This window comes from Uloborus diversus, chromosome 2, assembly GCF_026930045.1.
Source record: "Uloborus diversus isolate 005 chromosome 2, Udiv.v.3.1, whole genome shotgun sequence".
In the NCBI taxonomy this organism is placed as follows: Eukaryota; Metazoa; Arthropoda; class Arachnida; order Araneae; family Uloboridae; genus Uloborus; species Uloborus diversus.
Genome location: NC_072732.1, coordinates 86,330,473 through 86,351,964, shown reverse-complemented (window position 1 = coordinate 86,351,964; position 21,492 = coordinate 86,330,473). Strand labels below are relative to the sequence as shown.

The window sequence follows — 21,492 nt, the reverse complement described above, 5'->3', positions numbered from 1 at the left end:
TCCCCTACCGTCACCAAAGACGACTTAAATTTGCGTTTTAAACTTATATTTCGAAATCTTTCGAAGGGAGACGATTGAATCTCCCTCCCTCTTGCAACGTCAACAAAGGTAACCCAAAATTGCCGGTTTAAAATTTCAGTTTCGGGGATTTTTCGGGAAGAACACCGATCTTCCTAAGCTACGGTCTTAAAAAAAAGCTTCAAATTGATTTCAATTTTGAAAGAATTTTAGGAAAGAACTGCTACATTACTTTCACCTAAAGTCTCGAAAAAGTTCCTAAAATTGCGATATTTGAAGTCAATTTCGAAAATTTCTCCATATACCTTGAATATACTTGACTCTTTTGTCCTTGCAACCAAACACAACTAAAGATTAACTAAAAATATTTTTCATACGCCAATTTTGATAATTTTCTTGGAGCAATCCCCTCCCCTGAACCCATGACACCTCCCCCTACGCTTCCCTTTCCACCGTCCCTTCCCTGATGTCACCGAAGAAAGACCATAAAATGCGTTTTTACGACTAGTAAATTTTGGTATCTATTACTTTCTTCAAAGATATAAATTGTACCTAAGGAGTTTCTTACTATAAAAACTTCTTCTTTTTTATAAGATCATTCTTCTGTCCCCCCCCCCCCTTTCTTAAATTCGAACTTGGCATAGAAATTTAAAGAAAGATTTATATAGACGCTAAAAATTAGTCAAAATATGCAAATTACTCTTGAGGGGCGGCACATTAGGTCTTTGCACACGGGCGGCCGACACCCTAGGATCGGCCCTGACTGTCAGAGAAAATTCCTTGAACCCTATTATTTCCATCTTGTAACCAAATATGGTCTGCAATCATGGTTTTCAGGCTTTAATTTCGAAAATCTTTCGTGGGTGGGCTCCAGAAACTTCCATTTTCTAGCATCGCCAAACCAAAAGTCATCTAAAAACGCGTTTTTAAGACTACAATTCTGAAAAGTTGCCAGTGAGGATCCATTGAAGCCCATTTCTTCCCCTAATGTCTCCTTAGATGGCTTACATAGTAAAAATAAAACAACTGCCCGCGTTTACTAAAAAGTATCTAGGAAACTGAATTTCCACAAAGGTTTCTAAACTATAGGGCGGGGAGATGCATCGCCAAAAACCGGTATAAATCCCACATTATTAAACCAGTTTATAATGTTTCTGTAAACCGATGCATCGATACTGCTCCGATGTGCAGACACTGGTGCACGATTTTTGCCGTTTTAATCTCTTATTTTTTCACGCTAATGTTAAATTAGCAGGGCCACTCCAATCGTTCTTAATAACGAAGATGTGAAGAAGTAGACCTTCACTTTTCCCAAAACGTGCAAGAAATGCACATTTGTTTTTAACTCCTGACGAAATATATATTCAAGAACTAAGTCCTTGATATAATCATTCCCCCCCCCCCTCAAAAAAAAAAGCAAAATTTAAAGAGCAAAATAGCAGCAAAAACTGCAGACATGTATTTTGTGTTATAAGCAGTGAAATTAATAGCAAGTGTGTCATATGGGTCGGTAATGCGTGATGTCATCCCCTCCCCCTCAAAAAAAAAAAAAAAAAAAAAACAATGTTTTACGTAAATATGAAATTTAATCAATTTTCCGAACACAACTCACTCTTATTTTTGTGGTGTAACGAAAGTTTAAATTTAGTTGACTTAAGTGAACGACTCTGTTCACTTAAGAAAGTTGCAGTTAATTTATCTGCGGGAGTTAGTCACCTACACTGAAAATGTGTCATTGGATCAGTAATATTTTAAGGGAAAGCAACCAAAACGGTCCCAAAGTAAGAAAAAATAATTTTAAAAATTAAATCAAAAGATATTTATTAAGATTCAGTTGTGTAAAGCATCAATACGAGGTTCCATATTCCAAACCCATCACCATTCAAAAGAACGATTGTTCATATTTAGGAGAGTGTACTGTACCGTTCATTTTAAAGCGTTGATCTTCCAGACTCGTTCGTTCATGAACGACCCATCGCTAATTTATAACTTTTTAGTTGTAGCGAAAGTTAGGATCTCATTATTACTTAAAGTTTGCTTTTTTCTGAATTAGAAAAGCAACCAAAAAGACTGTTTTACAGAATACAGTAAAAAATTCAGATGCGCTAAACGACTAGTTATGGGCATCCAAACGGTAATGAGCAGGTTTATCTTGTATTATCTGCCTGCATCAAAATCTTTTAAGAAACACCATCCGGATTCTCAAAACGGCAACTTTCAAGAACACCCCAGCACATTTTTTCCTAACATTATCATCTTTGTTTGGGAAAAATGATTTTAAAAAAAAAGCGTTTTTCTTAGCATTTCAGTTTCGAAGAGTTTCTTTCTCAAGAACCTGGCATTGCTGTCTTTTTAGCTTACTTTCTCGTAAAAGTTTAAAAAAGGCAGAAAAAACATGAAAAAAGGCGTAATGAATCTTAAAAATATCGCTCAAAACAAAAAGAAAGTAAACAATAAAAAAATAATTTAAGTAATATTGAAATATTTAAAGTTTGTAAATAGAGCACTGAGGTGAGGAAAATGTGTTTGTCAGTCTGCGTCCTCCTCCTAACCTCCCCCCCCCCTAAATGACTTTTCAGAGAATAGTCCGGTTCTAACTTTTTTTTTTCGAAACTTCACTTTTTGATTTGAACAATTTTCCGTTCAATTTTGAACAGTTTAAACAGAAACTTAACATTAGCGTCTGTGGGGAAATTCAAGGCATCATACATCCCAAACTCTAGAGACGGAATTGCTTCAAACAAACTTTGTTGGACAAAGCTCTTGATGGCGATGTATAGAAAAGTTTTTTTTTTCTTTTTAACTATTTTAAGGGTATTTTTTGAGCAACTCAAAAATTCTTAACACTGACGTCTACGGGAGAAGGTACTGAAACATTGAAAAAATTGTGTGGATTCTGAACAGGTTCTCAATTTTTAGTTTCAATAAATAGAAAATCAGTTGCTAAAAAAATGGAAACACTACCTCTCTTGTAGACTTAACATTGTCTCAAGTCAGAGATAAATATGACTGACAAATAAAATGAATTCAAAGCACACATTTTTACCACGGCTGCGAAGTCGAACTCTGATCCCTAGGCTTTCGACTCTAACCCTTAACTCCTGGGCCCCAAAATCAGTTCGACTCCGATTCCACAAATCCGACTCCACTCCGTTTTCAGAAATAGGTACAATGACCTACTCTAACTATTGAAGTTTTCAGGCCTTCGATTTCCGACTCTTTTACCCCAAAATCAGTCCGGTTCCGACATCGCCCTACTACTTCACAGCCCTGATTTTTACCGTGTAGTAATGATAGTTGAGATTATTTGCTGTTATTTTCCTTCTAAAGTTTTAACTAATTTACTTTATTTTTGGCAACGGAAAATAGAAGGACATTCGGAGTGACTCTTTTACCCAAAAGAAAGAGAAACAAATTATTTTTTTTTAAATCAAGTTTTAATTTGCTTTTTATTTTTGCCCTTTTTTTTCGAAAATTGTTGAAATTTTTAATAAAAAAAATATATATTAGCTGCCGCGTTTAAAAGGTGCTACTACTTTACTTGTGCATTTATTTTTTCATCTACTATCTATATATACGTATAAATCACTTACTATTTCATCAGATGAGAGAGGCATATTTTGCTTTTTTACTTTCTTCTATATCTAATATATAGAAGAAAGTATTGGATTCGTGCAAATTTTCGAATTTCGAATTTTGACGGATTCGAACGTTTTGAGGTGTGCTGAGTCCATTTCGACCATTTTTGGAAAATGTCTGTCTGTCTGTGTGTGTGTGTATGTATGTATGTGTGTGTATGTATGTGTGTCACGTCTGTGTGTGACCAGTTTTTTGTGGCCGCTCTACAACAAAAACTACCGCATGAAATCGAACGAAATTTAGTACACATATGTGCCCCTATGTGAACTTGTGCCCATTAGTTTTTGGCGCGAATTCCTCCAAGGGGGGTGGAGCAATGGGACGTTTTTCGAGTTACGCGTGCTTGCTATTCCTCAGGAAGTAACTGGCGGAATCAAACAAAATTTGGTCCATATGTTGGTATTAACAGGAACAGGTGCTGATTCAATTTTGATGTCAATAACTCAAACGGGGGTTGAGCTGTAGAACGTTTTTTGTCGTCAATTGTGACTGCTGTATCTCAAGAAATAATGAACGGAATGAAAGAAAAAATTATCGGCAAGTAGCCCTTAGTGGGTATAAGAACTGATTTTATTTTTGTGTCAACAGCTAAAAGGGGGGTAGCGCAATCACCCGTTCTTTTTTTCCATTTTGAGTGCCCTATCTCAAGAAGTAATACTACGTTCTGGTTGAAATTTGGAATATATGTGAATCCATATGTAAACAGGCTTTGGTTCTATTTTGACGCCGATCGCTCCAAGAGGTGTTGATTTTTTTTTTTTTTTTTTTTTTGCGAATAAAATATTTTTATTAATGCAACAATAAGAAAGATAAATCGTAATAGATTGTCGTCTGCGTATTTCTCGTGATTTTAATTGTATGGAAATGATAGGAAATATTATCTCAATGATTTAAAATTTTGAACTGTTGCCATCTTATGTTTGTTAACAAATAAAATATTTGTAATTCATTCAAGCAAGGCTTTTAAAATAACTTTCAATTTTCGCTCTTTGCTTTGCTTTTGCAATAATTCAGACATTGGGATAGTCGTCAAGTTTTTGCATGTGTCATTTTGTTTTTGTTGGGAATATTGCTTCCTCGTCAAGCATGGGGAGGGATCAGAAAAAAAAAATATAGAAGAAAGTTTCGTGATGGCCACAACATACTAGTTAGGAATCAGCTTAAAATGTGAGATGGTGTGTTGAACATAATTTGCAGTCTTAACTAATAAAGAGGACATTGATCGGGGATGCTAGAAGGTCAATTTCGGTATACGAGAAGATAGGCTCGTTTGATTCTTGACAAAACTTTTTGTTAAGACATTGATTTTGAAAAAAAATTTCGTGGATGAGTTCCTAAAACTCTTCTTTCTGAACATCACTAAAATCGTCTAAAATTTCCATTTTTTTTTTTTTTTTTTTTTTTTTTTTTTGGAGCAATCACAAATTGATTATGGCTTTCATTTGACTGTTTTGTTGTCCTAGGATTTTATTTTCCCCCCGCCTCCCACTGCAGCACCACCGTCGACCGGCCTCGCGATGCTGCATCTCTAGCGAAAACCATCTGCAGGTTGCGTCCATATCCTACACACACACACACGGATACATACACACACACCCTACAAGAACACACATACGCACACACACACCTACACACATACATACACACTCATGCCTGAACACAGACACAAACACACAAGCCTACACACACACATATATACACACGCGTACCTACACACACATATACACATGCCTACACACACTCGTGATTGCGAAAGACATAATTTGAATTCAAGATGTCAAAATTCAAATTTATTATTTTTTTTTTTTTTTTTTGGAACTACACTTTAACAAAATTTTAGGAAGGAACCCACGGACCCCTCTATTTCCACGCGAGCTTTGCATTTACAACTAATTTTATTTTTATGATGTTAAAATATACTTAAAATAGTTGCAGGAAAACTAAACTTGTATGTTTTTACTTCCTTTTGTTCACAAATGGTTAAGCATTTATGATTTTAAAGTTGAGTGTAAAGGGCTGCAAAATTTGTCTTTGCCTCCTTCAAAGAAAACGGTAAGATCAAAAGCCAAAGTTTTCTCTGATATAGCTTTTCATTCATCACCTCACTTCTTTTGAATTGGAAAAGGCGTTCCTATTAACGCCGAAACACGTGTATGCATTAATGCGCAATTGTATGAGCTAAAACAGTGTTATATCTTATTTTACAATTCTTCAACGATACCTTCCCCAACTACAGAGTGCTCATGAATAAGTTCATCGAGAAATTCAAAATGCCTTAAATCCAAACATCAGCTAGCAGATACTTGCAAAGAGTCCAATAGATATATTCCAGAATATATATTGGACTCCTCAATCCTGACTCAAAAATCTTAAAATATTTATGAGTATTAAAATTATAACTTCATCAATCGTCATACAATTCAGCAATACAGTTATCGATTCGTTAATTTATTTATTTATTCATTTACTTATTCATTTATTCGTTCAATCGAGTTCCTTAAATAAAACTTGACCACAGGTTCTGATACCACAGTTTTTACTTTAAGAAATCTGCATTTCAAATGACGAATAATGAATGTTCAGTCATTTAATAAAGATCAAGCTTGAAGCAGTTCAAGATGACAAAGGGTAAAGTTTGACCGCGGAGAGATGACGAATGACCTTGAAGAGGAAACATCATTGTAATAGGTTGTTTGTCGTAATTTTGGAAAATATAGGATCATTGAGAACTCGCCTCTTACTACTAGGCGCTTTCCAGTTGATTTTACCTATTACAAATGATATTCCCGCTTCGAGGTCATCCGCCATCTCTCCATGGTCAAACTTAACTTGTAAAATTTAAACAGAAGTGTAATGCAAACAAAACAAAGTTCTTACCAGCTTGGTTCTTGTCCAGCCCTTCTTCCATAAGTTTCGGCATAGCAAGGGATACGCATTTTCTATTGTAAGCATAGCAAGCATATCCTATGAATAGAGTAGTAAATATACTAATCTGGTATCCCTTTAATTTGTCCCCCATTTTGTCCTCTAATTAAACAAAATTTGAGCAAAAAAAGTTCTTCGCGTGCTAGACCACATGAATCAAACGTTCCTCGCAACTGATACTTCCAAATCACATTATCGCAGAGGCATCATTCGAACGAGATCAACAGCTGGTTGATAAACACATAAAAACTTCGCCGTCGACGGAACGCTTTCTCTGTTTCGGGTCTGTTTGTTCTGAAGCTGATAAACTTAACTTATCACACTTTCACCCACCTCCACTACACTACCCGTCGTATGCATTTCCTATTATCACTCGGTGGAACAGAGGAAAGGGAGGGAGGAGAACCTGTTACGTAGCTCAATTTACACGCCAAGGCTGTTTTTATTTTTTGCCAAGTGCATGCACACAACGTCCGACCGTCCGAGGCCATTTACTAACTTTATTCATATTTCTGTTTCGCTCAAAAACATCTTTTCAAATTACGTAGTTTTATTCGGTAAATTGATATTCGTCGCTTTATGTGCAGTACGGGCTCAATTTGAACTCGTAATTAAAATGCCGCCAAAAAACTTCAAAAACATTAAAACAGATATTCAGAAATTTTATGTTGACATTTACGACACCAACTTCCACTACCAACCTAAACAACGGTATAAAATGATCTGATAAAAAATAAAATAAAAATTCGTCCATAGCAAATCCAGCCCAGGGACGGACGCCCTGAACTGAAAGTTTTGGGAGGGCGGGAATTCTCAATTTTCAGAACTCCAAATTTTGCCGAATAATGATAATTTTGCCGAATGGAACTCCAGATTTCGCGGAATGATGATAGTTTTGTTGAATGGAACTCCAAATTCGCCGAATGCTGATAATTTGGTCGAAGGAACACAAGTTTCGCCGAATGATGATAATTTGGTCGAAGCAACACCAAGTTTCGTCGAATGATGATATCTTTGCCGAATAAGGAAAGTTTTGTGAGGTCACAGTGACCTCCGTGACTTCCCATCGGGGTGCCTCTGATCGAACCTGAATCTTTTCAGACCCGCGTCATTTCAGATTTTTCTTTGGGGGTGGGGGGAGAAGAGAGAGGGGCAAAGGTTAATCTCCATACATACTTCATATTCCATATATACAATAGAGCCCCAATTTAACCTTTTGCGCGCGACTGGGGAGAAAAACGTAGTATGAAAAAAAAACACGTTGTTCAAGGATCGACCAAATTTCCAAAAATGCTGCAAAATAATTTTAATGAAAGTAGATTCACGCAGTTAAAAATATTTTACAACACATTTACTATTTAAAAATTAATTTCATACCGATCAGACAAAACGTAATCCAGAAGTAAACTTCCGATTATCCGCGGATTTTCTCACTTACAAAAAAAAAGGGGGGGGTGAACGATTTACTAAGCGCAGATAAATGAACTCATTTTTTACGAAACAGGGACAAAATCTATTTTTGTGTATTTCTATTTCTTCTTTGCCACTCCCTTAAAAATACATCAAGCATTTCAACGTCACATAAACCTGACTAATTGAAACCTTATTTTTAGAATAAAACTACTTAATGATTACACTGCTTACTGATTTTTATATCCACGCTATTTACATATATTTACACTACTTTGCTGATTTTTAAATCTACACTACTTACGCGCGTAAACAAGTGACCAGACCAGACGGTTCAAAAAAAGTTTCCATCGACTCCCCTGCACGTTTTCATGTAACCTAGCTTGACCTGATTCAACAAATGCAGGATTTGCTCATTTGCTTGCATATGTACGTAATGCGTATGCAATTAGTAATATTTTTTTGTCTTTAATTTCATTATTCCCTCACACTGTTATCGCTTTAACTAAAGTTTAAATGTATGCCAGTGTTGTTGATTGTTTTAAACTATTGCATACACTGATATCGTTTCCTACCCATTTTGCGGATTATCTGACGATTCGCTTATCCGTGGTTACGGTGCCACTCTGTCCCGTGGAAAATCGGGAGTTTACTGTACTGACAAATTAGCTGATTTTAAAATTTTCGATAATTTTTGCCAGCCTCATATTTTTTGTTTGATCTCAAAAAGAAACCTTTCAATCACTATGATGCTCTGTAAATGCTGCTTCTGTTAATCATGTGATTTAATATGTTTTTAAAATTATTTAGTCCTTTCATACAGGCGCGGATCCAGAGGGGGGAGGGGGGTCATGAGCACTCCTTAAGCTACCAAATATACCCTAAATCAGCGGTTTTAGAGCTTATATTTTGGAACTTTTTCTCAGACCCACAATTTTTGCCCAAAAATTGCACCCCCCCCCCTTCGCCTTTTCCGATGATGACCCCCTCCAAAACAAAATGCTGGATCCGCCCTTGCTTTCATAGCAGTATCTAATATAAATGAAATTTTGAAGTCGACTTCCGTATCCTCACTTTCGCTGTCTGATGGTTCTATTAAGTGTGATACATGCTTCTGTAACTGCTGAGGTGATAAGATTTGAATCACAACCTGATAATTTTTCAAAACAGAATTCAACGTCTGAAAAATATTCAGCATATTAATTAACCCCATGATCAGAGTTTGAATGAAAATCCACATTTCATGAAACAATAAGCGATGCAGTTTTTGTGTTGCAGTTTTGATTAGGTAATACCAGTACCTTAGTAGTTCCCAACCTAGGAGCGATTTAGTTTCAGAAGGGGGCAATAAATTCATGAGCGGCGATAGTATTTAAAAGACAGAATAGAAGTATTAAAAAGCCAACGAATATCGAGAGTTAAAACGTATGAGAAACCGATTGTTAAGAGAACAGACAAGGAATCGCAAGTTAAAACAGAAACAATTTAAAATTCAGGAGCTTCCCCCTCACTCCTCGGTTGAACTTTGAGAAAGTTTTCGCCATTCATCATCAAGTTTAGGAATTTTCAACTTTTCATTTCTTTATTGTACGTATCAGTGTGTTTAATTCCCCTCTCATTCCAGTTTAAAAAAGAAAAAAATTTCATAAAAATGTGCTTCGGTCTTTTTTAAAAACTGATGAACATTTATGATCTAAGTTAACTACTATTTCCTTTCATATCAATCAGTTCATATGAAAAAAGAAAGGAAACAAAATAAAAGAAAAAAAAACGCAAAAGAGGTACTCTTATTTATTTATTTTTCGTTTAAGGCGATACGGGGGTTTCAATTTTTTTTAAAGTAATTTTCAATGAATTTCTTTGAAATTTTCAGCATAGTTACATGATGCTAATACCAGCTCAACTATAAAATTTCATTGAATTTTTTTAAAATTTAATTTATTTTTAAATTTAAATTTAGATTCTATAATGCTTTTGTCATATTACTCCTTGCAAACGAAAATTCATCAAATTTATAAAATACTAGCTAAATATGATACGTAAAACAACCAAAATTAGGATGTTGGAATTACTTTTTTAAAATTTTGTAATAAAGATAAATAATGAGAAAAAAAAAAAAAAAAAACTAGACGTTTTCGATAAAATATGTTCATATTTCAATAAAATATAGCAAATAAACTCCACAAAACTAAACAAACAGAAAAATCTTTCACAACAAAATGTTAACAAACCACTTAAATACTTGGCATAAAATTTTCAGCAGATTTAAATAATAATTCGTTTGCAAGGAGCAGTTTGAGTTTTGTAATTATGTCGAAAATTAGGTTTTGAGGAAATCAGCATTTTCTGTTTTACTATTGCAAATTTTGTTATTGAATAAACAATTTAGTTTTTAATACTAATTCACCACAAATAAGGTCTTATGATTCATTAGAAATGGTATTAGTATTAAAAATTTAAATATTATATGCTTTTTTTTACTCATGCATTTTATATGCATTTCTTATATGCATTTTTTAGTAAAAAAAGGGGCCGTGGCTCCCACAAAAAGTGTCATAACTTCGCCAGTTTTCCACCGATTCAGTTTTTTTTTAACAGTTCAGCTAAAGGTGTAGTTTTTAGAAATATAATAAATGAAAAAACGTTTGTTTGACCAATTTTTACTCATCTGAAAGCCCCTTATCGCCTTAAGAGTGCTTGGATGAAATTGATTTGTCATATCATCGCCTCAGAGCAACAGTAAAACATCTAATTCCAGGAGTAACTGTAAGATATCCTACTGTTGCTCTGAGGCAACGATATTTGCATTTTCTCTATGCATTAAAAAAAAAAGTAACGTGAAAGAAATTGTTAAATTCTGTTTGCGGCGGGCCTGCGTTCAGACGACACCATAGCAACTACATCTTTAAAATTTTGTACAAATTTACTTCGAGCCCCGGAGGTTTGCATCTAAGATGTTTTATTTTGAATTTCATATTAGTTTTTTTGTAACTGATTTCTTTAATTTGAAATTTCGCTTAATAAATCTCTACATAGTATAAAATGAAAGTCTCCAAAAAGCGTCTGTGTGTTTGAACTCGCAAAACTCGAGAACTACCCGGCCGATTTTGCTGAAATTTTCACAGTTTGTTCCTTTAAGTCCTGAGAAGGTTTGCAGACTAGTTCGAAAACAATTCAATGCATAGTTCTTTTTTTATTCCAATTTAGGCCCAATTTTCACATAAATTCCCGAATATGGGGGTTAAAAATTACTTACACATATTAATACTATATATCGTTGGAAAGGGAAGAATTTTCCGCGTTCTACGCAATTTGTTCCAATGCTCTAACTTAATTGCGGCGGGAGTTTTTTACGTTTTTAGCTCGAATTTTTTTAGGCTTAGCTGAAATTTAGGCACTACTTTCTTCATAAAATCCATCAATAAAAAGTGAAGGAATTGTCCCACAGTTTTCTTTTTGACGCCATTGGAAAGAGCTGCTTTTTTTTACTCCAGATCTAACTCGACCTAAGGTCGAAAGTTCAACCCTCTATCTCCATTAGAAAAAAAGTTACAAGCGAATTAAATGAAGTTCAAAAATCTGTTCTCTATTCAAGTTTTTAACCATTTTATTTTGCGTTTCCACGGTAACGTTTTTGAATACATTGTTTATTTCCATCTTTCTCATTTTCAATTCTTAAACTTATTTTATTTTGTGTTACCATGGTTACGCCTTTTAAATCCATCTTTCTGATTTTATTTTAATTTCTTAAAAGTATTTCAGTATCTGTCGTCATTGTTTGGCGAGAAAATTTTGCATGATGGTTTTTTTTTTTTTTTTTTTCATGTAATCCTGGTTATTGAAGATACTTCACTTGACGCAATGGGTTTTTTCTAGGTACTCTGGGCAAAGCCAGGCAACGCAGCTAGTAGTCTATAAAAGAGATAAAACATTTCCCACACCCCTCAATATTCTATGTCGTTCAAAAGAGTTTTTTCTTTCTGCATCAAATAAAGTTCGCTCCAGTTTTCTCGATTAGAACAGCAGATGTAAAGGATTTTTATTGATGCGAACAGCCCTAGGCTTATATTAATTCAAGCCCAGAGCTGAAGAGTAAAATATTACCATAGAGACCACAAATTTGAAAGCGACGTTTCAAACATAGACTAATAATAAGAGTAGACCGAGCTATGGCAACCCTTTTGCTGCTCATAAACCAAACCATGTGACTAGTGGATTTCCTAGCAACAGCGGGCGTTGATCGCAACAGACGATCAACAATAAATAAAATAAATTGAATTGATGGAACACGGAAGAATGATCTTTAATGGAGTCCGATTTGTCAATTTGTTATTCTAAGTTGTAAAAATTTTGTCAATATAGTGAGTTTTTCGTTTAGATAGTACTGTGCATTTTCTTTATTCAATTTCAATAACTCTCTAAGTAATTAAAGATACAGGCGCCCAAAAAGAATCGGCAAACGGTAAGATTTTTACCTACAATTTCAATTTAAGATACCGATTAGTACATTTTTACCTTGACGCAAAACGTTTACGCCATTACGTTTACGCCAACGCTGACCTAGCAGTTCCGAATGAAATAAAAGTTACTGAAAACTGTGATCAAAAATTAATTACTAATGTCAAAATAATGCATAACTAAAAGAAAAACAGTTCAATTTCAGCACCTGGAAAAAAATTATAATGAAAACACATTACGTCTTAAAATACATGTCGAGTGCCAAACTATAGATACTGTTTCCATCTAGCAACCATGCTGCCAAAGTCTTCGCCAAGCCCTTTCACCAGTCACATGATACATCTATGAACCAATTTTCTTCATCAGCAAGAATGAGAAAGCTCGGTCTACTCTTATTATTAGTCTATGGTTTCAAACGTACAAAACTGCCGTTTTGCAATGCTCATGAGCTCCTTTAGCACATATAGCTGTGCATGTGCAAGTTACAACAAGTTAGTTTGAAACCCTGGAAAGGGGTGCTCTTAAAAATTCCAAAGCTCCTTTATTTAAATAAATATCTTGGTTATGCATATTTCTATTAAGTTCTTTTTGTCTTCGGGTGGGAGCGGGAATGTGCTTTATTTGTAAGCTCTTTACTTAAATTTCCTTTGGAGGGAGAGGTGGATTTTCATTCTGTTCGAAACGGAACTCGTAACGCTTTTTATAATCTGATTCTTTCTAATAGACCAGTGGTGGCCAACCCACGGCCCGCGAGTCACATCCGGCCCACGAAGCTGTTCCGTGTAACCCGTTGTTTCGTTCCATTTTACAAATTGAAAAAGCACTATTAGTGAAAATGTCTCAATTCAGAACTGGTTTCTGAAAAACAAATGCCATTTAATAAAATTAAGCATAAATTAATGATAACAGGAATCATTTGTTTGTGGTTTTCTTTCCTTTTCTTTTTTTTCTAATGTTATTTTGAAAAAAAATATGTATATTGAAACATTATTTGTGTTCTGACTAGAGATGTAAAACTTCCGGAAATTTTGAAGTGGTGAAAAAAACCGGTTTTTTCCGGGATTTTCTATAAAAATAGGAAAATTTGATTTTTTTTTATGAATAAAAATAGGATTTTTTATTTTTTCTTGAAACATATAATGGGTTAAGCATTAAAAAACATATGCGATCCAGGCATCTTCTTTTTCTACTTGACAGAAATACGTATATAGGTACGTTTCATAAGAAAAAATAGCCATTTTGTTTTATAAACGAGAGCTTTCTTGGTCAAACACGAGAAATAAATCAAATCGTGGTTCAACGAATAATATTGGGTAAGGTGTGTCTACTCATAACAATTAGGTTTTATATTTTAGACTGCCTTTGAAACTTGAAATAATTACAGCAGTCATTGACATTGAAACATGATTGATATTGTTTGAAAGAAAAATAAGTATGATTCCCCCCCCCCCTTTGCAATGTAACTTTACTGTATGAAAATGAAAGCTTTTGAGTTTTGATATTTTCCAATCCAGTCAAAGTCCAAATCAAAACTATATTTGTTTTCCTTTATCTTTCCAACAGAACCCCCAGACCAAAACTGCGTAATAGTTTCTAAAGCTGAACCAAAACTCACGCTGCAGTTTCAGTTTACTATGCGGCCGTGGTAAGCACATTAGTAAAAGTAGTCATACCTGCACTTTTGAACGAAATTGAGTTATTGTAATTAAGTTGTTCTCTGTTTCGAATTTTGCTTAATAAATAAAATATTTTAGGGTCATTTTATCGGGAAATAGTTTTTAGAAAAATTCTGCAAAAGAAAAAAAAAAAAAAAAGACATGAATCAAATGTATAGAAGAGCCAAACTTTAAAACGCACTATCTCAGTTTAAGCTCTACTGCAGATTCCACTGCTATTCTTAGCAGGGCAGAGTATGCAGAATGTTTTTTTTAAAGTGGTGTTTAATTTACTGCCATGTGAATTCATAATAATTAAGTTCTGTATTTTTTCAAAACTTTTTATTTAAGTTTAAGTTTTGTTCTGTGCTATGTAAAAGTTAGTTGGGTTTTGTTCAATGGAATGTAAAAGTTAATACTAAAATATATATTAGGGCGTCCCCCCCCCCAAAAAAAAAGTACGAAAGTCAATTTTTCAAGTCGCACACCCTCTTATATTTTTACTTTTAGGTCAAAAAAAAGTAAAAAAGTTTCTTACAATTTGAAATATGGCAACGGGTTGCCATATTTCATATGCCGACATGCGCCTGAAAGTGTGAACCAACACTGTGTACTAGACCGAATCGAAAAAAAATTTTTTTGGAAGTTTGAAACTTCATATTTATAAAACGTTGCCTCTAGAAACACATGTGCCACAAAAATGTTTATCCAAATCAAAAAATATTTAGGTGTCGATCAGGACTAAAATTTGTAATTTTCTTCAAAAAATTTATTTAATTTCTCTATATATTTTTAAAACTGTAATGTAAATTTTAAGAAGTAATCAAGATAAAAAAATATAAACATCGAGTCTATAATAGCGCTAAATAGCAATTTTTGCTCTCTTGCTACATTTAAGTCTCCCACATGATACTCAAAATATGGATCTTTTCAATTTTGAGTTAAATTTTTCATTTTAAATGTATTATTATTATTATTATTATCATTTTTATTATTATTCAATTGCAAATGTTGATTTGAAAATGTGTTCGCTAATAATTTTCGAACTTGATATTTTATTTTTTGAATGTATGTGTAATTTTTTGTATGGTAAATCGAAAAAATCGAAAAAAATCAATCTTGTGAAGAAAATTATAAATTTTAGGTCTCCTGATAGACACCTAAATATTTTTTAATTTAGATAAATATTTTTATGGTACATGTTGGGTTATATAGGCAACGGTTTTTTTATCAACATGAAATTTCGAACTTCAAAAAAATATCTTATTCGGCCTAGTATTCAAGGTTAGTTTACAATTTCAGGCGCAAGTCGGCACGGGTAGCCGTTTAAATTATATGAAACTTTTTTCACAGCTGTTTTGATCTAAACGAAAAAATATAAGAGGATGTGCGACTTGAAAAACCGACTTTCATTTTTTAAGACACTCTAGTAAATAAATAAATATATAACTGATATTATTGAGATAATTTTTTGGAAAACGTTTAATTTTTTGAGCAAAAAGTATTAAATGTTTTTTGATCTATATATGCAAATTTTACTGTCATATAACAACTTGCATTATCAAAGTTAGACGATATTTTAGAATACAAGGGGGGGGGGGGGAGGAAATAGCATCAGAATTTTAGTATGAGATATACTAATTTTATCAATTTTTACTGAAATTTACAGTTAAAACTTCCTGAAAAGTTGAAAAATTCAATTTTTCAGTTTTTCCGAATCGGAAATAAACCCCTGCGGGAAAAAAGCGATTTTTTCCCGTTTTCTTCCGGTTTTATTCGGACTGTTTCCATCTTTAGTTCTGACCATCAGCAGGAATGATTTTAATATGAGGTGTGGGTGTAGCCCTCGGACAGAAAAAGGTTAGGCACCACTAGAGGGACTCTAGGCACCACGACTGTAATTGACGATTTAAATATAAAATCTTTGCTAATCAAATAAGGTTGCGAAGCAATCTTCGGGGGTTAGTGAACGTCACAGAGGAGGGGGCTATAGTATCATAGTATATAGTGCCTAGACACTATAATTATAGGGATTGGAGCCCCCTAGTTCATTTAAATTTTAATTAGGAATTAATCTTTTCAAGAATATTGTTGTTCACTAGCGCCAAATTGTGTTTTTTTTTTCAAAGAAGAAGTGCTCAAAAAGGTTGAGAACCACTGGAAATATGTGTCTGGTTTCCAGAGACAAAATGTGAAATTTGTCATAAACAGTGGCGTAACTAAAAATTTCTCGGGGGGGGGGGGGATGTCCTGCTTAAAATCAGCCAATTTTATGGTATTTAACTCTGGTTGCGTTCGACGAACCTCACCGGTCTACCGGTTAGTAACCAGTTACTAACCGCAGCGTTTTATGATCAACCGGTTACCATTCTAAGCAGTTGATTGGTTGATTGGAGCAGGTGATCATTAGCTGTCACGTGATTAACGGTCACTCTCGGTCGTGCTCGTCGAACGCACTCTCTATTTCAGTTAACCGGCTACTGTACTCGAAGGTTGCGTTCGACGAACCTCACCGGTTAACCGGTAGGTAACCGGTCACTAACCGCAGCGTTCTCTGATCAACCGGTTACCGCAGCGTTTATCATTCTAAGCAGTTGATTGGTTAATTGGAGCACGTGATCATTATCTGTCACGTGATTAACCAACCGGTCGCGCTCGGTCGTGCTCGTCGAACGCAACCGAACATTCCCCCTGTTACACGCCTGGGAAGTAAGCACTTGCACTTCTTCCGTTTCGTCAGTAACGTAACAACCAATGAAAACGGAATAGCGCCCAAGTTCAATCAAAATATTTTCACATGCATGAAAATAATTGTCACTGGAAGTGTCAGTGATCGTTAAATACTGAATAAAATATTCTATTTGATTTGTTTTCTTTGTTTTTTTATTCTGTGTTCAAAGCGAGTGTATTCTTTTTCATTTGTAAGGAATAACTTTATTGTTCTTTTATTAAATTTGCCTAACGAATGTTTTATACAAGACCAACTTGGTCTTGTTTTGAGTATAGTTCCATGATTAAGATTTTTTTGTGTGAATTATTTCAAGTACTTATATTTTTCCAGTGTATTTTCCAAATGGAATAAAAAAATATGCTTCCAAGCGATACAGATGAGCAGAAGTTGTTCTCCAAGACTGTGCCTGTCACCATAAAAGACACCTTAACCAGTCAAATCAGGTATTCAAGAATTATAACGTCTAATTTGCGTACATGAATACACATACTCTATACCCATATCTTTATATCCGTATAGTTATTAAAATACATAAATTATTTAATAGGCGTACACAAAAGTCTTGTGATGTCCGTATCATATTTTCTGTATTTATACTCAAAGATTAAGACAAACATGTTTTTACTTGAAAAGTGCTATTTTCAATCCGGGGCAGACTGCACTGGAGGCTGAACCAGTGTTTTTTCCCCTTTTGACTATTGAAAACTGTTTGAGTGGTTTCATTGGTGAATTATATTCGATTTTTCCTATTTGACGTAATTATTGATGTACATAATGTTGCAAAAATGATAAATTTGTTTTGAAACTGTCTTGATAAAGACTTTAATTTGATATTAGCTACTGTTAAAATGTTATTATGAACGAATCTTTTCTTGGTATTTACAATTGTTAAAAATCAATAATATATCTTTCCATCTCATCAGGGAATGGGAATGAAGATTTTGGAGTATGTTTTAGCGAGTTGGTTAAAACTTGTCCCTATGTGTTGTGACTAACCACTATTCTGTTTCTGTTTACATTATTTTTCAGCCTAATTCAGTGAATAAATAACATGATCTGCATTGATTAAAGTAATTAACTCTTTTTTATATTTTTTTATTGAAACTGTCTTTTCTTGCAGGAGTAGCAGATTGTTATTAAGTATTGAATGGCAGAAAGCTTCATCTGGTGTTTATGGAAAAGCAAGTGTTTATTATTTTGTTATTCAAATCTTAATCTCTTTACTAAATTCAGAATTAAGTAGAAAATGAATCTGGTTTGAACTATTTTCTAGGTATGAAGAGTAATTTTATGATGATTAAATTTTGTGAAAAGCATAGAATTCAAAATTGAAGTTTGAAAAAAGCAAATTATGAGTGGAATCTTGGATTTCTATGACAGACAAAACATTGAAACAATGATTTTTTATTGAAGATAATAAGTGCTTATTGTTTCATGCTAGATGCAAAATAAAAAAAAAGGTTCAGTTTTTTCCCCTGCAATCACTAGGAAATAATTTTTACATAGCACGTTGTGTAAAATGAATGTAATGCAGTCGAGTCCCTCTAACCGGTAGATCTTTTATTCACAATTTTCTATAACTCCTAGGATTTGTAACACTCTTGAAAAACCTTGAAAAGTGCCTTTTAAAAATAGGCTCATTTTCAAGCGCTTGAAAAACTTTGAAAGAATTCTTAGTGCCTGAATTCTTTTACAAATCATATGATTATGCTCAAAATTTTTAAAGAATGTTTTCGCAGTGCAATTTTTTGAATATGTGTTCGATATTCAGCATCCAGAAAATTGCTTTGTTTGAGATTTCAATCTTTTTGTATCTTGTAAATATTTTGATGTTTTTGACAGTTGGAAATTATTTTGAGATCTATGCTACGTTAGATTAGTATATTTTATGTTTAATTTCAGTAAATAGTAAAGGAATTTATTTTTGGTATTATGGCAACATTGAACTTTCTCGGACTTTACGAAAATGGCTTCTCATGTTTAAAATTTCAACCTTTTGCATCTTGTATATATTTTGATGTTTTTGACAGTCTAAAATTATTTTGACATATATGCTGCCTTAGATTAGTTTGTTTTCTGTTTAATTTCAATAACTAGTAAAGGAATTTGTTTTTGGTATCATGGCAACATTGAACTTCCTCAGACTTTACGGAAAATGGCTTTTCATGTTTGAAATTTCAATCCTTTTGCCTCTTATAAATATTTTTATACTTTTGGCAATTAGAATTTATTTTGACGTGTGCTATCTCAGATTAACTTGTTTTATTTTTTATTTTAATGATTAAAATATTAACTACTTTTGTCTTTGTTTAATTATCCTACTTGTTAATTTTTGCAAATTTCATTTTGTTCACAATTAGCTTATTATCAGTCATTACTGATTTTTTGGAAAAAAATTAAAACAATTGAGCATATAATATTTTAACTTAACATAAGTTGAACTATGTAATTTTATGAAGTTGAATTTTTGTACTTGTAGAGTCTGCTAAATTAAGGTATGTAACAAGAGTAATTGTCATTGTGTATCAGTTATGCACCCAAAATGCAGTTTGTTATGCTTTCACCTACCTACCTCCATTTTTTTTTCTTGACCTCAAATGTTCGTTGATTATGTATTTATTTATTAAGATCATTTATTGTGTAGAACTGTAAAATACAATATTATTTTTTTCCCCACTTGATTAAATTATTTTGTTTGCTGTTTTTCTACTTCTGATGCCTTCATTTTGTAAAACGCAGCATCTTTGTATCCAATGTAAGAATAGTATTTTACTCATTTTTGATGCTTACTGCATTTTGTTTAGAATAATTTTCACACAAACTTCTTGTAAATGTGCTCTTAATTCACTCAAAAAAAAGGGTATATATTTAATTCATTAATTAAGTTTTAATGTTCATTAATATTTTATCTTCCACAGGAACTAGTGGTTTCATTGACTGATAACAATGACCCTTTTTTCCTCTACAATTTACATTTGACTGAAGATGATTTTCAAAGGTTTATATTTTATTTCTAAAATTTATTTGCATTTTTTCGTAATTTCAGAGCTTAAAGTCATTCCGATTTTAAATGCCTTGTTTATTTTTTGGGAACAAATTTGCACTTACAGTATCTTCATGGTTGCTATGTTAATAATCATTTAAATTAAGATATTGTGTAAAGTGTTGATCTGAAACCACTTAGTACTTTAAAAATATGAACTAAACTTTTTTACTTATGACTTTTTTGTTTGCTCTTCAAAGCTTTTTTTCATTACATTTTTGTTAAAATATTTCAAATTTATTTGTTAAATATTGTTTTTAAATTCCTTTTTGAATGCATGTTTACTGAGCACTTTGAATTTTATTTAAAACTTTAAAAAATTTCAGCCTCAAAACTAGTCAAGGCTTGTTAGTTGATTTTTCTGCATTTCCTCAGAAGTTCATTGAACTTATTGAATTATGCATGCACGAAGAAAGCAGCACAACCCCAAAGTGAGTATTACCTAATTATTATACAGCTTGTTCATGAAATTTTGTACTGATTGAAAAAAAAGAAACCATTTAACAAGGTTGCCACGCCGTAAGGTAGCCTGAAGAAACAGAAAAAATACTGGGAATTAAAAAAGGAAAAAACAGGGGAAATACAGGGAATTTTGAAAACTTTTTTAATAACCTGGAAAATGCAAGATATTTCATGATTTTTTTTAAAATTGAAGTTGCGAAAATCAATGCCCAAATATATAAATTACCAAATAATAATAATAATATATATATTTTTGAAATATAAATAAAATTAGAAATGGTAATTTTATTTTAAGTTTTTGTTTGTTTATTTAAGTGAATATTAAAATGTCTAGTATCATGAAACCCAAAATTATTTTTTCGTTTTTTTGACATGAGTCTTGAATTTTATGCTAATTTAATTTAGAGAGCTCAAAATTAGTGATCAATATTTATTGTTCTGTTTACATTTGCATTTTTTAATGGTAAAGAGATTTTTTTAAGAATTTTTTTTAATATAAATACAATTGCCATACTATTATTTCATTTAAAATAAATTTTTTCTTTATTGCCTGTTGTTTTGATTTGTTTGTTTTTTCCCTCCTGTGATGAAACTATCAGGAATGAATGTTCTTTGTCAAATATCTGTTTGCTCATTTATACTGCCGTGGGCAGGTAAACGACAGAATCTACAGAAATGAGTTTTTGAGATATTTGAAGAAATGTGTGTTGGGTTCAATGCTAACTGTAGGGAAATGTTGTAATTAGACGTGTTTTTCACGCTTTTTTTCCAGCGGAAACCAAATAAGCAAGTTTGTACTGTAAAGCTAACGTGCAATAGACAGGGCCGGCTCTAGTGGTTCTACCACCCTAGGCGATATGGACAAGTGCCACCCCCACCCCATTGAATAATAAGTAATAAAACAATAAAATAATGATATTTTAATAAAATAAAAATAATAGTAAAGTGTTTACACAATTAAAGGGAGTTTCTAGTTAAATTACAAACTGAGTTTTGCATATCCAAGCTACACACTCTAAATTATTATTATTATTAATATTTTTTTAGCATTGAAGCAGTGAATCTTGTGGCGCTGAAACAAATATTCATACGCTTAAAAAAATTTCAATTTTGAAATTTACCACCCCTAAAATCTGCCGCCCTAGGCGGCT

The 21,492-nt window shown here is 33.1% G+C and overlaps 2 protein-coding genes across 2 annotated transcripts in view; one reads left to right on the top strand and one right to left on the bottom strand.

Moving 5' to 3' along the window:
• The window catches only part of LOC129217150 (glucose-6-phosphate exchanger SLC37A4-like), a 48,095-nt gene extending 41,180 nt beyond the window's left edge, over window positions 1-6,915 (bottom strand). Inside the window, exon 1 of the mRNA XM_054851410.1 lies at window positions 6,535-6,915. Within this exon, the coding sequence (XP_054707385.1) occupies window positions 6,535-6,676 (142 nt within the window). The 5' untranslated portion in view covers window positions 6,677-6,915. The remainder of the gene's footprint in view (window positions 1-6,534) is intronic.
• Window positions 6,916-17,167: 10,252 nt separating this feature from the next.
• Window positions 17,168-21,492, top strand: part of LOC129216392 (spindle assembly abnormal protein 6 homolog) — a 70,289-nt gene continuing 65,964 nt past the window's right edge. The window contains exons 1-4 of the mRNA XM_054850607.1: window positions 17,168-17,279; window positions 17,957-18,017; window positions 19,755-19,834; window positions 20,206-20,310. Of these exons, the coding sequence (XP_054706582.1) occupies window positions 17,194-17,279; window positions 17,957-18,017; window positions 19,755-19,834; window positions 20,206-20,310 (332 nt within the window). The 5' untranslated portion in view covers window positions 17,168-17,193. The remainder of the gene's footprint in view (window positions 17,280-17,956; window positions 18,018-19,754; window positions 19,835-20,205; window positions 20,311-21,492) is intronic.